General features: G+C 40.8%; 1 protein-coding gene across 1 annotated transcript; it reads left to right on the top strand.

Moving 5' to 3' along the window:
• Positions 1–1,033: 1,033 nt before the first annotated feature.
• Positions 1,034–17,414, top strand: arhgef12a (Rho guanine nucleotide exchange factor (GEF) 12a). The gene is made up of 27 exons (XM_010796793.1): positions 1,034–1,084; positions 7,164–7,206; positions 7,488–7,593; positions 7,717–7,854; positions 7,981–8,013; positions 8,630–8,744; positions 8,833–8,938; positions 9,028–9,231; positions 9,310–9,448; positions 9,544–9,576; positions 9,676–9,827; positions 10,042–10,188; positions 10,390–10,475; positions 11,196–11,321; positions 11,455–11,569; positions 13,050–13,150; positions 13,355–13,432; positions 13,591–13,666; positions 13,761–13,928; positions 14,317–14,404; positions 14,499–14,576; positions 14,656–14,750; positions 14,846–15,046; positions 15,133–15,369; positions 16,668–16,897; positions 17,007–17,082; positions 17,193–17,414. The coding sequence occupies exons 1-27, from the start codon at positions 1,034–1,036 to the stop codon at positions 17,201–17,203; spliced, it is 3,033 nt and encodes a 1,010-aa protein (XP_010795095.1). The 3' UTR covers positions 17,204–17,414.
• The last annotated feature ends 6 nt before the right edge of the window (positions 17,415–17,420 follow it).

Raw genomic sequence — 17,420 nt, 5'->3', positions numbered from 1 at the left:
TGGATGATTACACATCGCTGGACCAGACCTGCAAGTGAGACAGAAAGACATAACAGTGTTTTAAAAAGGATCAGGAAGTCACTGAAGGAAATGTACTTCACTCACTGGCACCAGTATATTAAATAAAACTAAACTTTAGCTTACATTCCCAACAGTTGTTTTAAATAAACTGAAACATTTATTGTAAAATAATTCCATATTCTGTATATTCGGAGGTGGTTTAAGTGCTAGATCTCTCAAAGGATATATTCAAATTTTCTAAAGTCTATTCTAAAACAATGCTCACATGCCTGTGTGTACTTCAATATAATTATTGATCTCTATTTCTTGTTCCTTCTGTCCTACTGACCTTCAATACGTTTCCCCCATCACTTGTACTGAGTTTGATTTAGGAAGGGATCTTTTTGCAGCCAGTAAGGACATGAGGAACATTTACAGCGCCCCATGATGCATTCAATGTACGTGCATATGGTCATGCGAGTATTGTTTTAAGGGTGAACATGTGAAAAATGTCCTGTAACATATCAGCACATGACCCATCTTGTGTTTAGGATTCTTGTCAGGATAGCATGACAACATCGTCCCACGGTTTGAGCATGTGCATCAAATAAAACGTGTGGATTTAAACAGCAACATTTCTCAGGGAGCCTTTAGGTATTTTGGACACATTTAAAAAGAGTTTCTCATTCTTTACTGCCTCATTTTGGAACATGTCACCAAAAATAATAATGATGATGGGCCTTCTGTGTGAAGATATGTTTTGGTTGTAGTCTCACAGGCCAGAAGGAGGAACGTTACTTTTCAGGTTTTTTTTACGAGGTGTAGCGAAAACAGATTAGAGCTTATCTAATGTCTGGCTGACACCAACTAGACTTAGAAAACAGTACAGACAAAAGACCACACAATCCATAGAAGGCAAATCCTGAACAATACGTTGTCTCATGATCTCATGAACAAGTAGTAAGAACACTTTGCAATAAGAGCAAGTCATCTTTAAACCTCTATGCAATGCAGGATTTACAAGTAACCCACAATGAGTGAGGTGACCCTTGAACTGGTTTCTGGAGCAGAATCAAGCAGAGAGGTGAGTCGATCGATAAGGAAGTGCTGGGGTGGGGGTTGGAGAGTGGAAGGAACAGGAGCTAATACATGGAGGTTAGGGGAGGCAAAGGCCCCGGGCTGGGGGGAGGGGTGTGGAGAGAGGGTTAGGTAGAGCTGAGGGAGCAGGGGGAAGGGAAAGGGGGAGAGGGCAGGGGTGTCAGGGAAACAGATGAAGACATATGGGTTAAAGAGCTTATGTGAATGTGCCTCTAGATGTTGATCTTTGAAATACTGTTAGAATAGAGGCAGAGGTCTTTGGGTGGTGTTTATAAACCAGGAGCAGTGCTGACAGATCTCTGATCATGTTAATCCATCAAAGGTAATGCATTATTCAGCAGTTTGACTGATCTGTAATCGCACCGCTAGCTGAATAGGAAATGTACTCTAGAGACCTTTAAAAGTTATAGCTTCCTTCTTTTTGTGTTTGAGAGGCTTAAGATTTTCTAAGTTGTAGGAATATCGCATACAAAGGTCAGAGTTAATTCCTCAAAGTTAAAAGTCTGCTTAAAGACATTTCAGAGGTTCAAGTGTTGTTCTTTGATAAAGGCTTTTATGCAAGGCCGAACCCAAAAGAGATAACTGGTTCAAACAGAGAACTATTATCCTTTGTTGAGTATGAAACTAAAGCGTTATCTTGATAAACTGTGTACTAGACAGAAATGAGACATCAGAGGAAACAGGTCCTTCCCGAAAGCTCCCTTCAGATTTGCTTTGTGAGACCAGGCACCTGATTAAAGTAGTTCTGTTGGGAAACAATTCAAATGAAATAAATTATCAATATCTGTCTCTATCGTACGACAGTTGTTGTGAAAAGGTTGTCACGTAAGCTAACACCCGAGCTTCTAGTGTGACGAGGCTCCGTAATGATCCTGTTGAGGTGGATTCTAAAGAAACATTTTCAGGGGCCGCTTTGATTTACTCTAGAAAGCAAGTCCCTGTAAGCTTGAAAGTATTATTTTCCGTGTGATCTTAACTTCTAATCCCATTTGCATGATCACTTAACTGACATTTAACATCAATATTAGGACATGGCTCAAGTATGGGATTATGGTTTATAGTAAACTATGTATCCTAGTAATTCAAAACCTTTGCTTTTCAGTAGTACTGACCCCACTGCAAAGGTGAAGTGAAAGTGACCTTTTCTCACGGTGGAAATAGGTACTAAAAATCATTTGATTGAGGTAAAAATTGTATTTAAGATGTATTTTGGCAAAATATATACAAATAATTCATTAAACTCATGAATGTACAGTGGAATTAAAGTGGTTTTGATAGTAGAAAAAAAACAAAAAACAAGGAGGACTAAACCCTATGAATGCCTCACACTGGCTTTAGCCAATGTAATCTGGAGAATGATGCTTTTCCATACAAAACATTATCAAAAGAAATCTAGATTTTTTTTAAAGGCATGATGCTAAATATTCCCTTCTTACAGCTTCTTAATATGTATGATGAACTGTTTTTTCTTTATCTTGAATGATAGTGAACTATTTAATTACAGTTGATGAAGTGTGAATAAACAAAGACACTACATTTAAGATGCCACATTGCCACAAAATGTAACAGGACTTACGAAACCATGTTCTGATTATAGTAGACCAAACAAGTGGCAGATGGACTGATGATAATGTAAAGAATTGTTAGTTACGGCAGTCAAACGACATTCCATAAGGTGCGAGCTGCCAGAGAAGTGCAAACATGCAGACAACCTCTCATGTCAGTTTCCAGAAACAGTCTGGTAGATTACTCCATGATAAACGGTGTATTGCCCCGTTTCCTTCAGCACAAGTTGAACTGTTGCATCAAGCAGGTGACTCATCTTTATATCAATATATGTATCTATCCGTTAAGATGATCTCTCATCACTAATTTTGTGACCAACTTAGAGGACCATGCAAGACAGACCTTTGAGCATGCACTTAAGTATTATAATGAATAGACATATATGAAATAAAAGCAACTACTTATATTTCACTGTGATTTAAACAAAACATCTAGTGGCAATTTCACAGCAGGATCTGAAGCATGTTTAGATGCAGCTGTCACAGCAGCCAATCCAACAGGAGCATCTTACCACAGGACTCAGGCTTCCCCTCTGCTAGCACACTGCTGCTGCCACTCTTCTGCACCACCAGAGCTTCTGCTCACAGCCCCCACCACGCAGACCACAGCGCAGACAGCACAGCAGCAAACAAACACATACACACAAACAAACAGAACGAGAACCAACACAAGGAAAGGAAACACAAAACAGGAAAGAGAAAATTATGAGGGAGAAACAATCATGGGAGAAGAAAAATTAAACAAACAAAAAGGTAGTTTAAAAAAACATAATGATCTAGACAGGCAGGAGTGCAGACACTAGAAATAAACTAGCTTGTTTTTTTTTGTTGAAAGTACCATTTTTTTAAATACCTCCCCTCCTATAGGGGTCACTCTAACAATCTATTGCGGCTACAATTACAGGGTCCACAATTTCATCCAACTTTGTATCCTGCATTAAAATAATGATCTTGATTGGTTTGAGTGAATACATTTTAAATTGCAACAGAACCTTTAAATAAAATAAACATTTTCAGTCCTTGATATCTGAACATATTATAATTATATGAATGGAATTGAGTCTTTGATTAAGGGCACCAATATGGTCAAACAGCAATGTCTTTAAGTAAGAAGAAGACAGTGGAATTGCAGTTATACTCAATACATTTTCTGGTCTGTCAACAACAACAAAAGTTATATTACAAGTTGTGTCAACAGAGCTGATGATAAAAAATAAACAAAATAAAGTTGCAGCTTATAATAAAAAGGAAGGATATTTTAGTATATTTATTGCCTTTTAAAAAGGTAATAAATAACCTAATTACTGCACATGATTCCTTTGTAAACATGGGAATCTCAAGAGTCAGCGTAAACATCAGTTTCCGCAGCATCTCACTACTCCTGCCCATCCCTAATAAACTCAAACCGTTTTGAAATGATGACAGAGCAGTGCATTCAGGAGAAAATCTGCAAAAAAAGGCAGTGAAAGAGTTCGTCCACAAAACTAGAAGGGAAAGATAGTAGCACCATGCAGGCATGCAAAAGGCCATGACAAGAAATGATCATCTAGGAAGCACGTAAAGATTTAGGTTTCAGTTAAATGAAGACTTCTATGTTTTACTTAAAACTTGAACAGTGTAATAACTGCATCAGTCCAAACATAGACAAAACCATTGAAATAGGTGGAAAACATATTTTAGTGCGAGGCTACACATAGACAGGCCAAAAGTAGGGCTGCTCAATTAATCGTATTTTAATCGCGATTACGGCTTGCAACGATTACGAAAACAACGTAATCGAAAATAAAAACGATTATTTTTTTATTATTTATTTTTGGGGTTTTTCAGTTGAATTATACTTAAAGTTCAGGGTAATCAATTGTTAAAAACATACTGTTCAAAAAAGAATTCTCCAATAAATGGATGTTTTCAAAGTCAATGAATAATCGCATTTAATAATCGCAATTACAATTATTGACCCAAATAATCGAGATTATGATTTTTGCCATAATCGAGCAGCCATAGCCAAAAGTGCACATATTGTGTAACCACTGAAAGAGCACATCTTGTCTATGTTGCGTTGCATCATACAGAGATAAGCCACCATGTGCCGCAGAGGATTTTCGATTTGGTTGGAATAAAGAAGCTTCAGTCATATCTCAAATCAAACTGCCCTGATTGCTGACAAACACCCCATATCAAACCAGTCTGTTTCTAAACCCTGAAGATCTCACCCTGCAATAAACTCAGAGCCCGAGTGCATAACAGGCTTAGTGGCTTTTTTGTGCCCTTCAAGAGTGCTTTGAGACCACCCAACTTTGAACATATAAAACCCTCAGTGCACTGCATTATGTAGAACTACAAAAATCCAAAAGGAGTTTAACATGCAGCTGTAGATTTGTAGGTCCCATTATCAAACATGTCTTTGATTATTGGTTTAAAATCCACAGCATGTAATGCCAGAGTGAACTGGGATAATGCAGTGTAATGAGGATTTAATCATGACACACACACACACACACACACACACACACACACACACACACACACACACACACACACACACACACACACACACACACACACACAGACACNGAAAATCGGCACTCAAGTACTCCATCTCTGCCGCATGGTGGCCCAGCTAAATAAAGACCCGCCCGCCGCTTCTACTCTTGGTGAGATTTCTTGCAGGCAGGGGCGGGTCTTTATTTAGCTGGGCCACCATGCGGCAGAGATGGAGTACTTGAGTGCCGATTTTCGTGACTCGTGACTCCACTCGGACTCGCGCACTGATTGACACGGCTCGTGAATTCTCGCGCACGATGACTTGGACTCAAACTCGTGAATTTTCTCCCCCACGATGACTCGGACTCGAGTTGTACATTGACGCTCCGACTTGGACTCGGGCTAATTTTCTCTGGAGTCTGATGTCCTCTATCCTGGCGTTTGCACCTGCGAGGCGAGCTCACGTACTGGGCCCCGCTATTCCAGTCTAAAGATGTCTAAAGACACACCCCGCATCGTGCTGTGTGCTTTCACACATTCTGCTTCCACATTGGGAAAGAGCAGCGCAAAATGCTCGTTATGTGGAAAAAAGATTGAAGAGAAGGCTCCGTAACACATTACTCTAAGGATCGAGTTCAGACATATAGGCTGTCTTGAACGCTATCATCAGAGTAACGTGATCCAATCAATAAATAAAGATTCTGCCGATAACACGAAAGTACATGGCTACTTAACATGCAGAATGTCATCATTTTGCATGCTAAGTAGCCATGTGCTTTCTGAGACTTAATCTTTATTGATAGAATTAAAAAAATTCACTATAATAATTGTAGCGTCCCGGCTGAATGATGGTCAGACTCTCCAACTGATGGTATCTGTTTATTGCACACCCTTGCTTTTATGCAATCATTACCAACGTAAGAGCTTGTGCCCTTATCAGCCAGGTGCTAAAAACCCAATGTAACTATCTAGTATATGTTAATTTATTCGTAATTTATCCGTCATTATATATGTGTGTTTACACTGCTCCGTTGTCCTTTGACTTCCGGTAAGAGTTCCATCAAAATAAGAGTCCCGATATTATAACTATCAAAATAAAAGTGCAAGACGAAAAATGTACCATAACAAAATATTAGCATACAAATATAATCACTTCTCTAAAAACTCATTTTAAATATAGTTAGACATATTAAAAGTAATTTACAATAATATAAATAATAATAATATGAATATGAATATTATTAATAAGCTTTATATTTGTGAAAAAAATGTGAACAGTATTTTTTTAACAGTTGATTACCCTGAACTTTGAGTAGAATTCAACTGAAAAACCAATAAAAAAACAAAAGTTATAATTAAAAAATAATCGTTTTATTTCTATTACGTTGTTTTCGTAATCGTTGCAAGCCATAATCGTAATTGCGATTAAAATACGATTAATTGAGCAGCCCTACCTCACAGCAGTTCAATAGACACATTAGTATAACATGACAGGATAAAAGCAATGTAGAGGAGCTATAGCTACATTTCAACAAATATATCCACTAAGATTAATACATGAAGACTGTGACTCAAACTTGACTTGGACTCTTCTTGGGTGACTCGGACTTGGACTCTAACACAGGTAATGATAACTCGGACTCGACTCTGACTCTTCTTGGGTGACTAAAACTTGGAGTCGGACTCGAACACAGGTAATGATGACTCGGACTCGAAAAGTGGGGACTCGAGAGTGACTTGGACTTGTGAATTGGTGACTTGACTAACACTGGTACACTCTTTGTTCTGCACAGGGAAATATATCTCTATCCATAATCTATAAATGTTTTGGCAAGAACACATGAAATGCATTTCACCACAAACCAAAAACCAAATGTACAGGTTCAAAAAGGGTGTTTTAATTTTTAATAATTACATTTATAGGTGATCTTGAGTGTTTTGATATATTGTCTCTCCTGACATTGACATTAAATCCAGTTTGTTCTTGAAGTATATTATTATTTATTTATTTTACAGAATCTGAAAGTCGCTGTTCCTGAATCCATCTCTACGGATCTCGGTTAGTATTTCATGCTGTGCTTCATGTGGTTGTCTGCTCACTGTCATTTTCAATAGGCAATGTACCTAGTTTACCTTTTGTACATCTGAGGCCATCCTCATTACACAGTCCTGTGAGCCATGCACTCTCCCAACTAAGGTGTTAAGAAATCAAATGCTCTGATGGTTTGGAAACTATTGCTTAACCTTAGCGGCGCATATTAAGTGTGCACTTGAAATAATCCCTTTTAGACTTGGCAGTACAGTATAGTTTAGTTTGTGTGTGTGTGTGTGTGTTTGCAGACCGGCGGCGGACAGAACTGATCCCTGAGGAAATAAACAGACAACACGTTCAAACGCTGCAGGACTCTCTGCTCCCTGAAATACAGAAGAACCTTGAGGATTTCAGGTAAAGTTTTTATTTTCTATGCTGGGTAGGTTCTGCAATAGAGAATGTGGTTCAATTATTTAGCAAATGTTAAAAAGGGGATTATGCACCTAACCCCAGTATTTCACGTGTTGGCACATGCAGGCAGAAGCGCAGTATGGGCCTCACCGTGGCTGAAGTGGAGCTGTCCCGACTTGACCAAGAGGGAGTCAGAGACCGGGTCACTCTGGAGCGAGAGCGTTCATACGCAGAGAACATCATCACCAAGATAGAGGATATCCTGTAAGTAGCATGACACACAGTTTCATAACACACATATAGACTTGTGCTGTGATAAGTGTTAACACATATTTCATGTTTTTAACCATTTTCAGCCATTAAGACTTTTCTTCTGTGTATTGTTTATAGGTTAACTACTCACACAACAGAGGAGGAGAGATGGTAAGTACACCTATATTGTGGAGCATTTTGTTTATTCATATGGAGATAATAACTCAAAGCATATGATGGGGATCACTCAGGACTTCAGGGGCTTTCATGGCCCTTCAAACTATCTGTGTTGTCATTGCATTTACAGTCTGTAATGTGCCTTAAATAACTTATTTATTAGTTCATTAGACTTCTTTGAATGTATTATTTAAAACATCTTGTGTTAAATGAATAATATATGTCAATGGAAGTCATTTTTCAAGTAAAGCCTTTGATGTTCCCGCCAAGCACACACAACATATTGGTATCATCCAGGCCACATTCTACATTCCCTACAGTTTACAAATTAAACACTGAGGCAGTCTCTTAAAAAAACATGTAATTTATGCAGTGTGTTTGTATTAAATAATTGAAAAGTGTAACTGATTGAACATTCTTGTTTGAAACACCATATGGTCACAGAAAAACCCAGATGGTTTGTGTAGAAAACCGACGAGAAGGACTGGCATGACATATGGTGCAAGTCACAATATGGACACTTCGAATTTCTGCATCCTGTTGTTTTGTCGGTTGGTATTGAAATTGTAGCAACTAAACTCAAGTGTTGTCACTTTTGTTTTCCATTTAGCACTACAATGCAGTATGTCATCTATACATACATGAAGCTCCTTGGTGTGAGGGTCAAGGAACCTCGCAGTCTGGAGTCCAAACGGGTCAGGATCAACTTTCTTCCCAAGATCAAGGTAATATAACGTCACAATACGCCTCTGCCTTTCTCTATCCAGCTCTTTGTCATCTACCTGAAACTTCCCTTGTTTTAATAAAACACAGAAAAGCATCAAGACAGAGAAGGAGGGAGAAGAGAAGGTGAAGAAACCCAGATTTCCCAGTATCCTTGGACCTCAGCGTCGGCCCAGCCGTGTTGAAACAACATCAGGTGAGTTAGGACTTTTAAGGAATTGAATAGAAACGATGATACGATTTAAAAATCTTTATCAAATGTGATTCCGCCTTTCTCTTTTTCAGTGGGAAAAGCGTTGGAATGTCGCCCCCGGCCGCAGAAACAGTTATCTCAGCCTTCATTTGGGGCAGCTGATCACACGGAAGCTGGCCGTCTGCGAGGCAGCCAATCGAGTGAAGGTTCTGAACTCACATACTCAATGTCTGTCAACACCTCGTCCCCAAACAGCGCCACCTACAGCTCAGACACGAGCAGAGACGCTGATATGGGTGAGCTACTGAACAGTTGAACCGAATAAAATAAACAGTCAGGAAGTGATGGTTTCTAACTTGTTACTTATTTCTCAGGCGGGACTCCGACCTCAGGCCCCTCCAGGCTGAGTGACGGCCTTCAGACGGACCCTCTTGATGGGCTGGCGCACCCTGCCTCGCACTTTGACCTTTACAGCCATGACCCGCTGCAAGAGGATGACAGAGAAAGCGACAGGTGCATTTACAGGCTCATTTACACTAACACCTCTGCTTCCTTACATTGAATATATTTATGTTTAACATTGATTTTACCGTTAATATTTGTTGTAGGGCCCATGAGGGAACACCAAAGGCCATAAGAAGGTGAGGACACCTGTCTATTTGAAAATGAATATCTAATAAAATAAGGAGTGGTGGTATTTTAGAAGCCAGATGAAAAGCTGACTTTCCGTCTTGCCCTAGGCTTGAGGGACTGCTTGCAGCTGACGTTCAGAGCGAGGACGACCAGGGAACGGACTCGGAGCACGACCCTCCCAACTGGCAGCAGCTGGTGGGGCGAGAGGTCCTAGCAGGTCTCAGGCCTCAAGAAATCAAGAGACAGGAAGTCATCAATGGTGAGGACATGGCTTAGCTCTTCACATTGTTTGACAATTCATTAAAGCCAAATATATTCTCAAAGGATACACAATGAGTAAAAGGGAGGAGACAGAGATATCCAGCGGGGGGCAGCTGTTGGGATCAGACCCAAGTTGCTTTCAAATAGTTCATCATGTGGAGCCGTGCAAATGCTCTGCCATCTTGGATTAACATCTTGCCTTGTGTCTACAGAGCTGTTCTATACAGAGCGTGCGCATGTGAGGATGCTGAGAGTTTTGGACCATGTTTTCTACCAGAAGCTCTCCAAAGAGGCCATCCTGCCTCCTGCAGACATCAAGAACATCTTCACTAACCTGGACGAGATTCTACAGCTGCATGGTACACACACACCCTGACATCTATCAAAGAATATAGGCCTTTAATATGAACATAAATATGACTTTTAAAACAAACAGGCAGCATTTCACACAGTACTCACGATTTCATGTTGTATTCTTCATCTTTGTTATCTTATATACACACATGCAGACTCACAAACACGCAGTGACTGTCAATTTGGTGCTTTCCTTTGAATTTCAGCTTCAATACTGGAGCAAATGACAGCTGTTCGGAAGAGAAATGAGTCTTCGGTAATTGATCAGATAGGAGACGACTTGCTCTCCTGGGTGAGTACAATTCTCTGGCTGAAATTGTATTTCCCCTTTCAAACATTTTCTTATATTGAATACATTTTCAAGATGACTTATGTGGTGTGAAAAAATACATTTTGCACAAAGAAATTGAACTGGTGCCCAAAATTGCTTCATAGCAAGAAAGAAAACATGAGTGGTAATAGATTGCTTTCTTCAGCCTAAATTGTGGTCGCTTAAAGAAAATGTCATGTGCACCTAAAAATATTTATGTACAGTTTATATATACTAGAGAAGGAGTTAGCATAAAATACTATAAATCTTATACCAAAAGACAAGACCTTAGACATGCTGCAAAAAAACACTGCAGAGTAATGACAGCGGAAGCAAGCGAGTGAAATTGAAGCCTGTTTCTCAGTAAATGGTAATGTCAGAGCATGCCCCAGATTTGGCTGACATCTCTATATCATGTGTGATGCATTTAGATGTGAGTTCCTGCATATCAGCTGCCAGCCTTGTCTAAAATCTCTCTATGGGGGATAAGTAGGTTAAACGGTCCCCTGAGGGTCCGAGCAATGATCTAGTCTACATTCAAACTTAAGCTGTCTCTGCTACGAGGTCGTAAGCCTGGCCCCCTTCTGGGAGTTTCTTCTCATTGTACTGGTTAAATACTAGACATTTCCATGACAACTAACCCTTACCCACATCGACTGATCACTTCTCTGGCCTGTGCCGTCTTGTGTTGGGTTGTCACAGTTCGGCGGGGGAGAGGAGGAGAAGATCAAGAAGGCGGTGGGGACGTTCTGCAGCAACCAGCCTTTTGCTCTGGAAATCATCAAAACCAAGCAGAAGAAGGACTCGCGCTTTACTTCCTTCGTCCAGGTACCAACTACAGGCTTTCAAAATTGTTGCTACATTTACGTGTTCTCCATGTATACTTGTTAAACGATATATCTTGTTAAGTGACAGCTGAACTTCACATAAACTCTTTTTTATTTGTATTGTTGCTTTGCAGGAGGCAGAGAGTAACAGACAGTGTCGCCGACTGCAGCTTAAAGACATCATTCCTGTGGAGATGCAGCGGCTCACCAAGTACCCCCTGCTGCTAGAAAACATCGCCAAGTACACAGGTGCTGAAATGTTGCCTTACTAATCAGAGTTCCTTCACAACAGCTTGCAGTGACGATTATTATGCACTATCGAATCCACATTCAAACTGTGTCGGACTGTCTTTGATGTAACAGGGATTAAAAACACAACTCTTGAATAAACCAAAAATATGGCATTGGGAAATGTAGCATTTTAAGTAATGGTAGGATTGGTTTCTTTTCACGATTATTATTTTTAAGTTTACCGATTCTTTTCTTGATTTATTGTTTGGTGTAGAATAACATTTCTCATTATAAGTTCCCAGGGTCCAATGTTTAAATGACTCCCTGAAGAGTGGAAAAACAGTTAAATATTCACAAGTCGGAAGCAGTGAATTGATGCCTAAACAATTACGTAATTGTTATTTAATTTTCTGACGTTGGACTAAGTCTGCAGCTTCATTATAGACTATAAATCAGGGGTTCCCACACTTATTCAGCTTGGGAGTTACTTTTAAAATGACCAAGCCCAAATGATCTACATACAGGGCCGCCCCTGCCCAATCTGTGTCGGGGGGGGGGGGCTGCCCTTTTTTCTTTTTCTTTTTCAATGCCATGCAACCTACCCACACCTCGCGATCGACGTATTGGGCACCCCTGATATAAGTGGACTCAGTGTAGCACCTGCCAGATAAGACCCTTATTCTGGCTCATGAAGCGCATGAAGCCTTACTGGCGTCATCATGCCTGCAGGAGGAGTGTGTGCATTCATACAAACCACTTTTCAAAAACTTCAAAGTCCGTTCCACTCAGTCACAAATACGTAGTCAATTACTGAACCTGTCACAAGGAGAGAAATTGTGTTCTACTTTTTCGCAATTGCAAACCACTATTATTATTCTCTCCATTCCTTCTTCTATTGCCTAGTGTTTTAGACTTTGTCTGCACTGCTGCAACCCGCCTGCATGGGAAGATTTCTATTATTTCTTCCAGCTCTTTTTTCTGTGATCCTAAAGTCAATTACATTCTGTGAGTCAATGCTTTCAATATGGAAACTAGTTGACTCATCTTGGAGTAACCACGGAAACGGGTAATAATGGAATAACACCTAGTTTGCCTTTCCTATTCTGATTGCTATAAAAAGCAAAAGATACAATTTGAACTTTTGAGATGGAAGAAAATGAATAAAAATGAAGTGTTGAGTCTTTGTGGCAACGTGCCAGCTATTAGTGAAATACAGAGACAATTGGCAAGATTTGCATTTTAATGGTCCTCGAGCAGTGCGCGTTTCGGGAATGTAACCCATTATTTGGTCCATCATTTTAGTCTTGGCCGGGTTTAGTTCTCACACGGAGAGAATGCACTAATGATAATCTATAACCAGCTATTATGGGATCTTAATTCCCCCTGCTTTATCATATTTCTTGGGAACAATGGTGTGTTAATGGACAGAGGAAATATCAATTTGCCGGACAGCCCCCCACAGAACTGAGGCCTTACCTCTTTTTTGAATGTCATTCAGACAACACAGTGGAGAAGGACAAAGTGAAGCAGGCGGCAGACTGCTGCAGAAAGATCCTCAATCACGTCAACCAGGCTGTGAAGGAATCTGAGGACAAGCAGGTAGGATGTTTTTTTAAATCTCCTTTCCCTTTCACACCAGGCCCTCGACTTTTCTCTTCCTCCCCCTTCAGTCTCATCCTAAGTCCTCCCTTTTTTTCCCTCTCCACCACAATTTATTTTTTTACTGCTCCCCAGGCAGTGGCTCCCTTTTTTTAAGGAGCGCTTTCTTATCCTCTTTCCTATTTCTCTCCGTCTGTCCTCTAGAGGTTGGAGGACTATCAGAGAAGATTGGACCTCTCCTCTCTGAAGCAGACAGACAACCCCATGATCCTTGAGCTAAAGGTGAGTTATATACAGGACCCTCTCAGCTTCAGTTTAAGCACACTCACTTGGTGTACGCCCACGCTCGCTGTTTGAAACATACGCTTGGTACAAAGAGAGTGCAATGTGGAAATGGCCTCATGGATAAGCTTAACTCTTTATCGTCCTACCCTCTTCAGAATTTGGATTTAACCAAGAGAACCATGGTGCATGAGGGACCGCTTTCATGGAAAGTGAACAAGGACAAAACTATCGGTTTGTAATCCGCACATTATAAGAGATTAATTTACTTTAATTTAGACACTTCTGCCAAATATTAAATTCAAGTATCCTCTGTGTTTCCTTTCAGAGTTGTACACGCTCCTCCTGCAGGACATTCTGGTCCTGCTACAGAAACAAGATGAGCGGCTGATCCTGAAGTGTCACAGTAAAAACCTGGCCGGCACGGCAGACACCAAACACATCTTCAGCCCCATCATCAAACTCAACACTGTGCTGGTGCGCTCTGTGGCAACAGGTCAGTTCACACCAGCCTACTTTCGGTTTTACAACTTAAAAATTGGCAAAACAATTAGTTGATATGCACTGATCAGAAAAAACTATCAATAACCCCTCACTATACAACATCCAATTATTTTTGGGCATATATTACTGTCGAACAAACTGCCTGAGGATATTAGGCTTAGGCAAAATGAGATACATCTATTATATCCCTTTCAAAATAACGATTGTATGTGAATCACTCCCTATGCACTATGCAAGTTGCTAATTGTACCTCTCTTAATTAGTTTGCTGATTTGTGTTTGTTTTCCTCCTGTATTTCCTTTTACTGTTGCTCTCTTTGGGTTTATTGTACTTTGTAAACATGGTTTAAAGAAAGTTTTATCCACACTCTTTGTTGCCAGACCACAAGTCCTTCTTCGTCCTGTCCATGTCAGAAAACGGAGCCCAGATCTATGAGCTGATGGCGCCCACAGTCTCAGATCAGAAAACGTAAGCATGAGTACCTTTTAGATTGATCACTTATAGTTGTACTGCTCCGGTGGTTAAATGGGCTAATAACTCTATTCTTTTCCCCTTGAACAAGGTGGCAGCGTCTAATCACCCAGAGAGCTGATGCCATGAAAGTCAAACCTCACAGCGTCATACCATTACCTCAGACTGAGTATGTTGTCTTTGTAATTTGATCAGATGATACGCAGGATCCAAGCTTGTTTGTTACATAAGATGTTGTTGTGTTCCAGTGGGGAGAGGGATGGAGTGGAGATCATCACAGCGGGGGTTTCCAGGCTGAGTCGAGATGCAGACCGCACGTCCACCGGCAGCACCCAGTCCACAGGTAGCTGCGGAAACATGTCTCTCCCTCTGCATTACTTTAAATATTCCACTCTACTCAACTGTGTAGATAATCCTTCTCCTATTAAACCCCCTCAGATAAAGAGAGCAGTCCAGCCCCGAGAAGCGTGACGAGTTCTCTACCAGGTAATAATCCATTTGAGGGAGTAAAGGCAGAGGAAGAAGAGGAGGAGGAAGGTTTTGTGGACCCAGAGCTTCCTTACCGATTGGCTGCAAATGTCAAAGAAGGAGACTCGTTTAACATGTTTCCCTCCAGAGCAGACGAAGCACTGAAAACATGTAAGCACACAGTCAGTCAAAATAAAATGATATTGTAAGTTATTTAAAAAATGAAAATCATAAACCTCTGTCCTCACCTGCCGCAGTGGCAGCATTAAAGCAGGTGTTGGTTACCCAGCTGATGTCCCAGGAGGCCTTGGAGCAAACCAAACGCTCCACGGGGGCTCGTCTCCTCAGGACCACCTCGCTGCGGACCCCCGTGGACAGCCGAGCGCGGGTGATGGTCCACAACGGCTCAGAAAAGAACAGCTCCCAGACAGAGGACCCCGCTCAGGACCTGGGCTCTGGAGACACGGGCTTCTTTGATTCTCCTGAAGATTATGGTGAGCCTGGACAGCGGGAACAAATGATTTGTCCTTATCCGTACGCTCTAGGTTTAAATGGACTAAAGAAGCAGATTCCGGGGTGTCCGCGGGGTCTTAAAAAGTCTTAAAAGTTGATAAATCAATTTAGAGAAAATTAAGGCTATTAACAAAATATGGTAAAGTATTAAACGGCATTTTCCAAGGTTTTACATGTTGTAGCTTGTTTTCAATAAGTATATAAATTGTCCAAAGAGGTTGTATTCTACAGTCTGCCTGAATGTAATCATTGCGTAGGTGTGTAGTGTGATTCTGTGTAGTTTATTTATGGCATCCCGTTGGATTTGACGTCATCTGAACAGGACATCGCACGCTCACTGCTTGATAGCGCCCGAAGGTTTGTTTACGCCGGTTGTTAAACATCGTTATGGGGAAATGCAAGTCTGCGTCCAAATGGTTGGAAGATAAGGAGGAAGGACATTCAATACTGTAGTAAATGTGAGGTTAGGTGTGTCTCCAATGTAACAGGTTAAAACTCAGAGTGGCGATGAGGTCTTAAAACCGATGGAAAGGCTCTTAAAAAAGGTCTTAAAAGGGATTACATTTGACTTCAGGATTCCTGCATATACCCTGGATCCTCACCTCACATTATTGGTGCAAATATAGCCAAACAAAAAGCAGGAGTAAAGTAACATGTGCATTTTTTTAAACCTGTAGTCCTAGGGTTTGGCTAACACTTAATCCCAATGGCCCAATATCAAAGTCAATCTTCCAGTTTGTGTGTACAGACAGAGATCGAAGTACCGTTTCCCACTATCCCGAATATTAAAACAAATGTATATACAAATATGTGTGCAAATATGTATATATATATATATACACAGAATGAAAGACACATTTTTACATGTGCACACATTAAGACCTTAATACAAAAAATAAAAAAATCAATATATACAAAATAACAGTCACTTCAATATTTAAGAATGTACATTAGTGCAACATTTTATATAGAATGTACATTATTGTTAAATTGTACATAGAATGTGCATTATTGCCAGATTGTCAATATGGCGTCCCAGCTGATGCAATCATTCTGCAAGAGAGTCTGTAGTGTGTTGTATCCATATATACAGTGTATGGTTGTATCCCTGTACGGTACTGCCATTGAACAAACCAAGCACGTTTGTTTTGAACGCACCTTTAAATCCACCTTTAGTCATTGTGAGGTGCAGCTTTCTCAGTGCTCTTTCTCTTTCCCTGATCCTCCATTTTTTTTTTTTACAGCATTAGTAATAAAAGGCTTCTTTGAAATCTCTCAGCAGGGTATTTAGTCCTGGAGGGGTACGGCGGCCCAGGGGAGAGCAGCACAGACGATGACATCCTGGCATCAAACACAGGGAAGCAGCTGAGATCCTCACAGGGCTGCGCCGCCGACTCGGGCATCAACCTGAGGTTTTCTTCAGCGTCACAGGCCGGCAGCCTCTCCTCTTTCAGCAGACAGGTCTTGTCTCACCTTAGAAACCTTCAGGCCAACCTCAATTATCTGAAGGTATTTAACAGTCACTGGCTCACCAGCACATGATCCTATAAATCCACTTTGCTGATACATTGTGGTGATTTGAATTGCCTGATCTCACTGTGAGTGGTTTCTCTTCCAGGACGTTGAGGCCAAGTACAATAATGTAATACGCCAACGGCCAGAGAGGTCAGCAGCAGACATGGATGGAAACAAAGGTATTTCACTTTGTGCTCAGTGGCAACATGTGAATGAATACATCTTTATATGTGGATCTCTTCCTGTATCCGTCCTTTTCTGATCCCACGCCTAATTTCTTTCCCCCCAGATAAGAGATAGTTGATGTCCGTACCACAGCTTTTGGCTTTGGTCCCAAAGAGGAAGTACCGCTACTTCTTGTGTCCTGGACTTTTCTGGACATCCTATAAGCTTGTCCTCTCACTGCTGAGTCCCCCTTTTTTTTTTTTCATCGCCAACGGATGCCACAGAGAATGAGAGACATAGTGTGAGCAGAAACGCTTGAAGGGTGGAGTCATCTTTTTGTGATGCTGCCCCC

Source organism: Notothenia coriiceps, unplaced genomic scaffold (assembly GCF_000735185.1).
Source record: "Notothenia coriiceps isolate Sejong01 unplaced genomic scaffold, NC01 NC01_scaffold00037250, whole genome shotgun sequence".
NCBI classification, from domain to species: domain Eukaryota; kingdom Metazoa; phylum Chordata; class Actinopteri; order Perciformes; family Nototheniidae; genus Notothenia; species Notothenia coriiceps.
The sequence above is the reverse complement of the archived record's forward strand: the minus strand, read 5'-3'. Positions and strand labels throughout refer to the sequence as shown.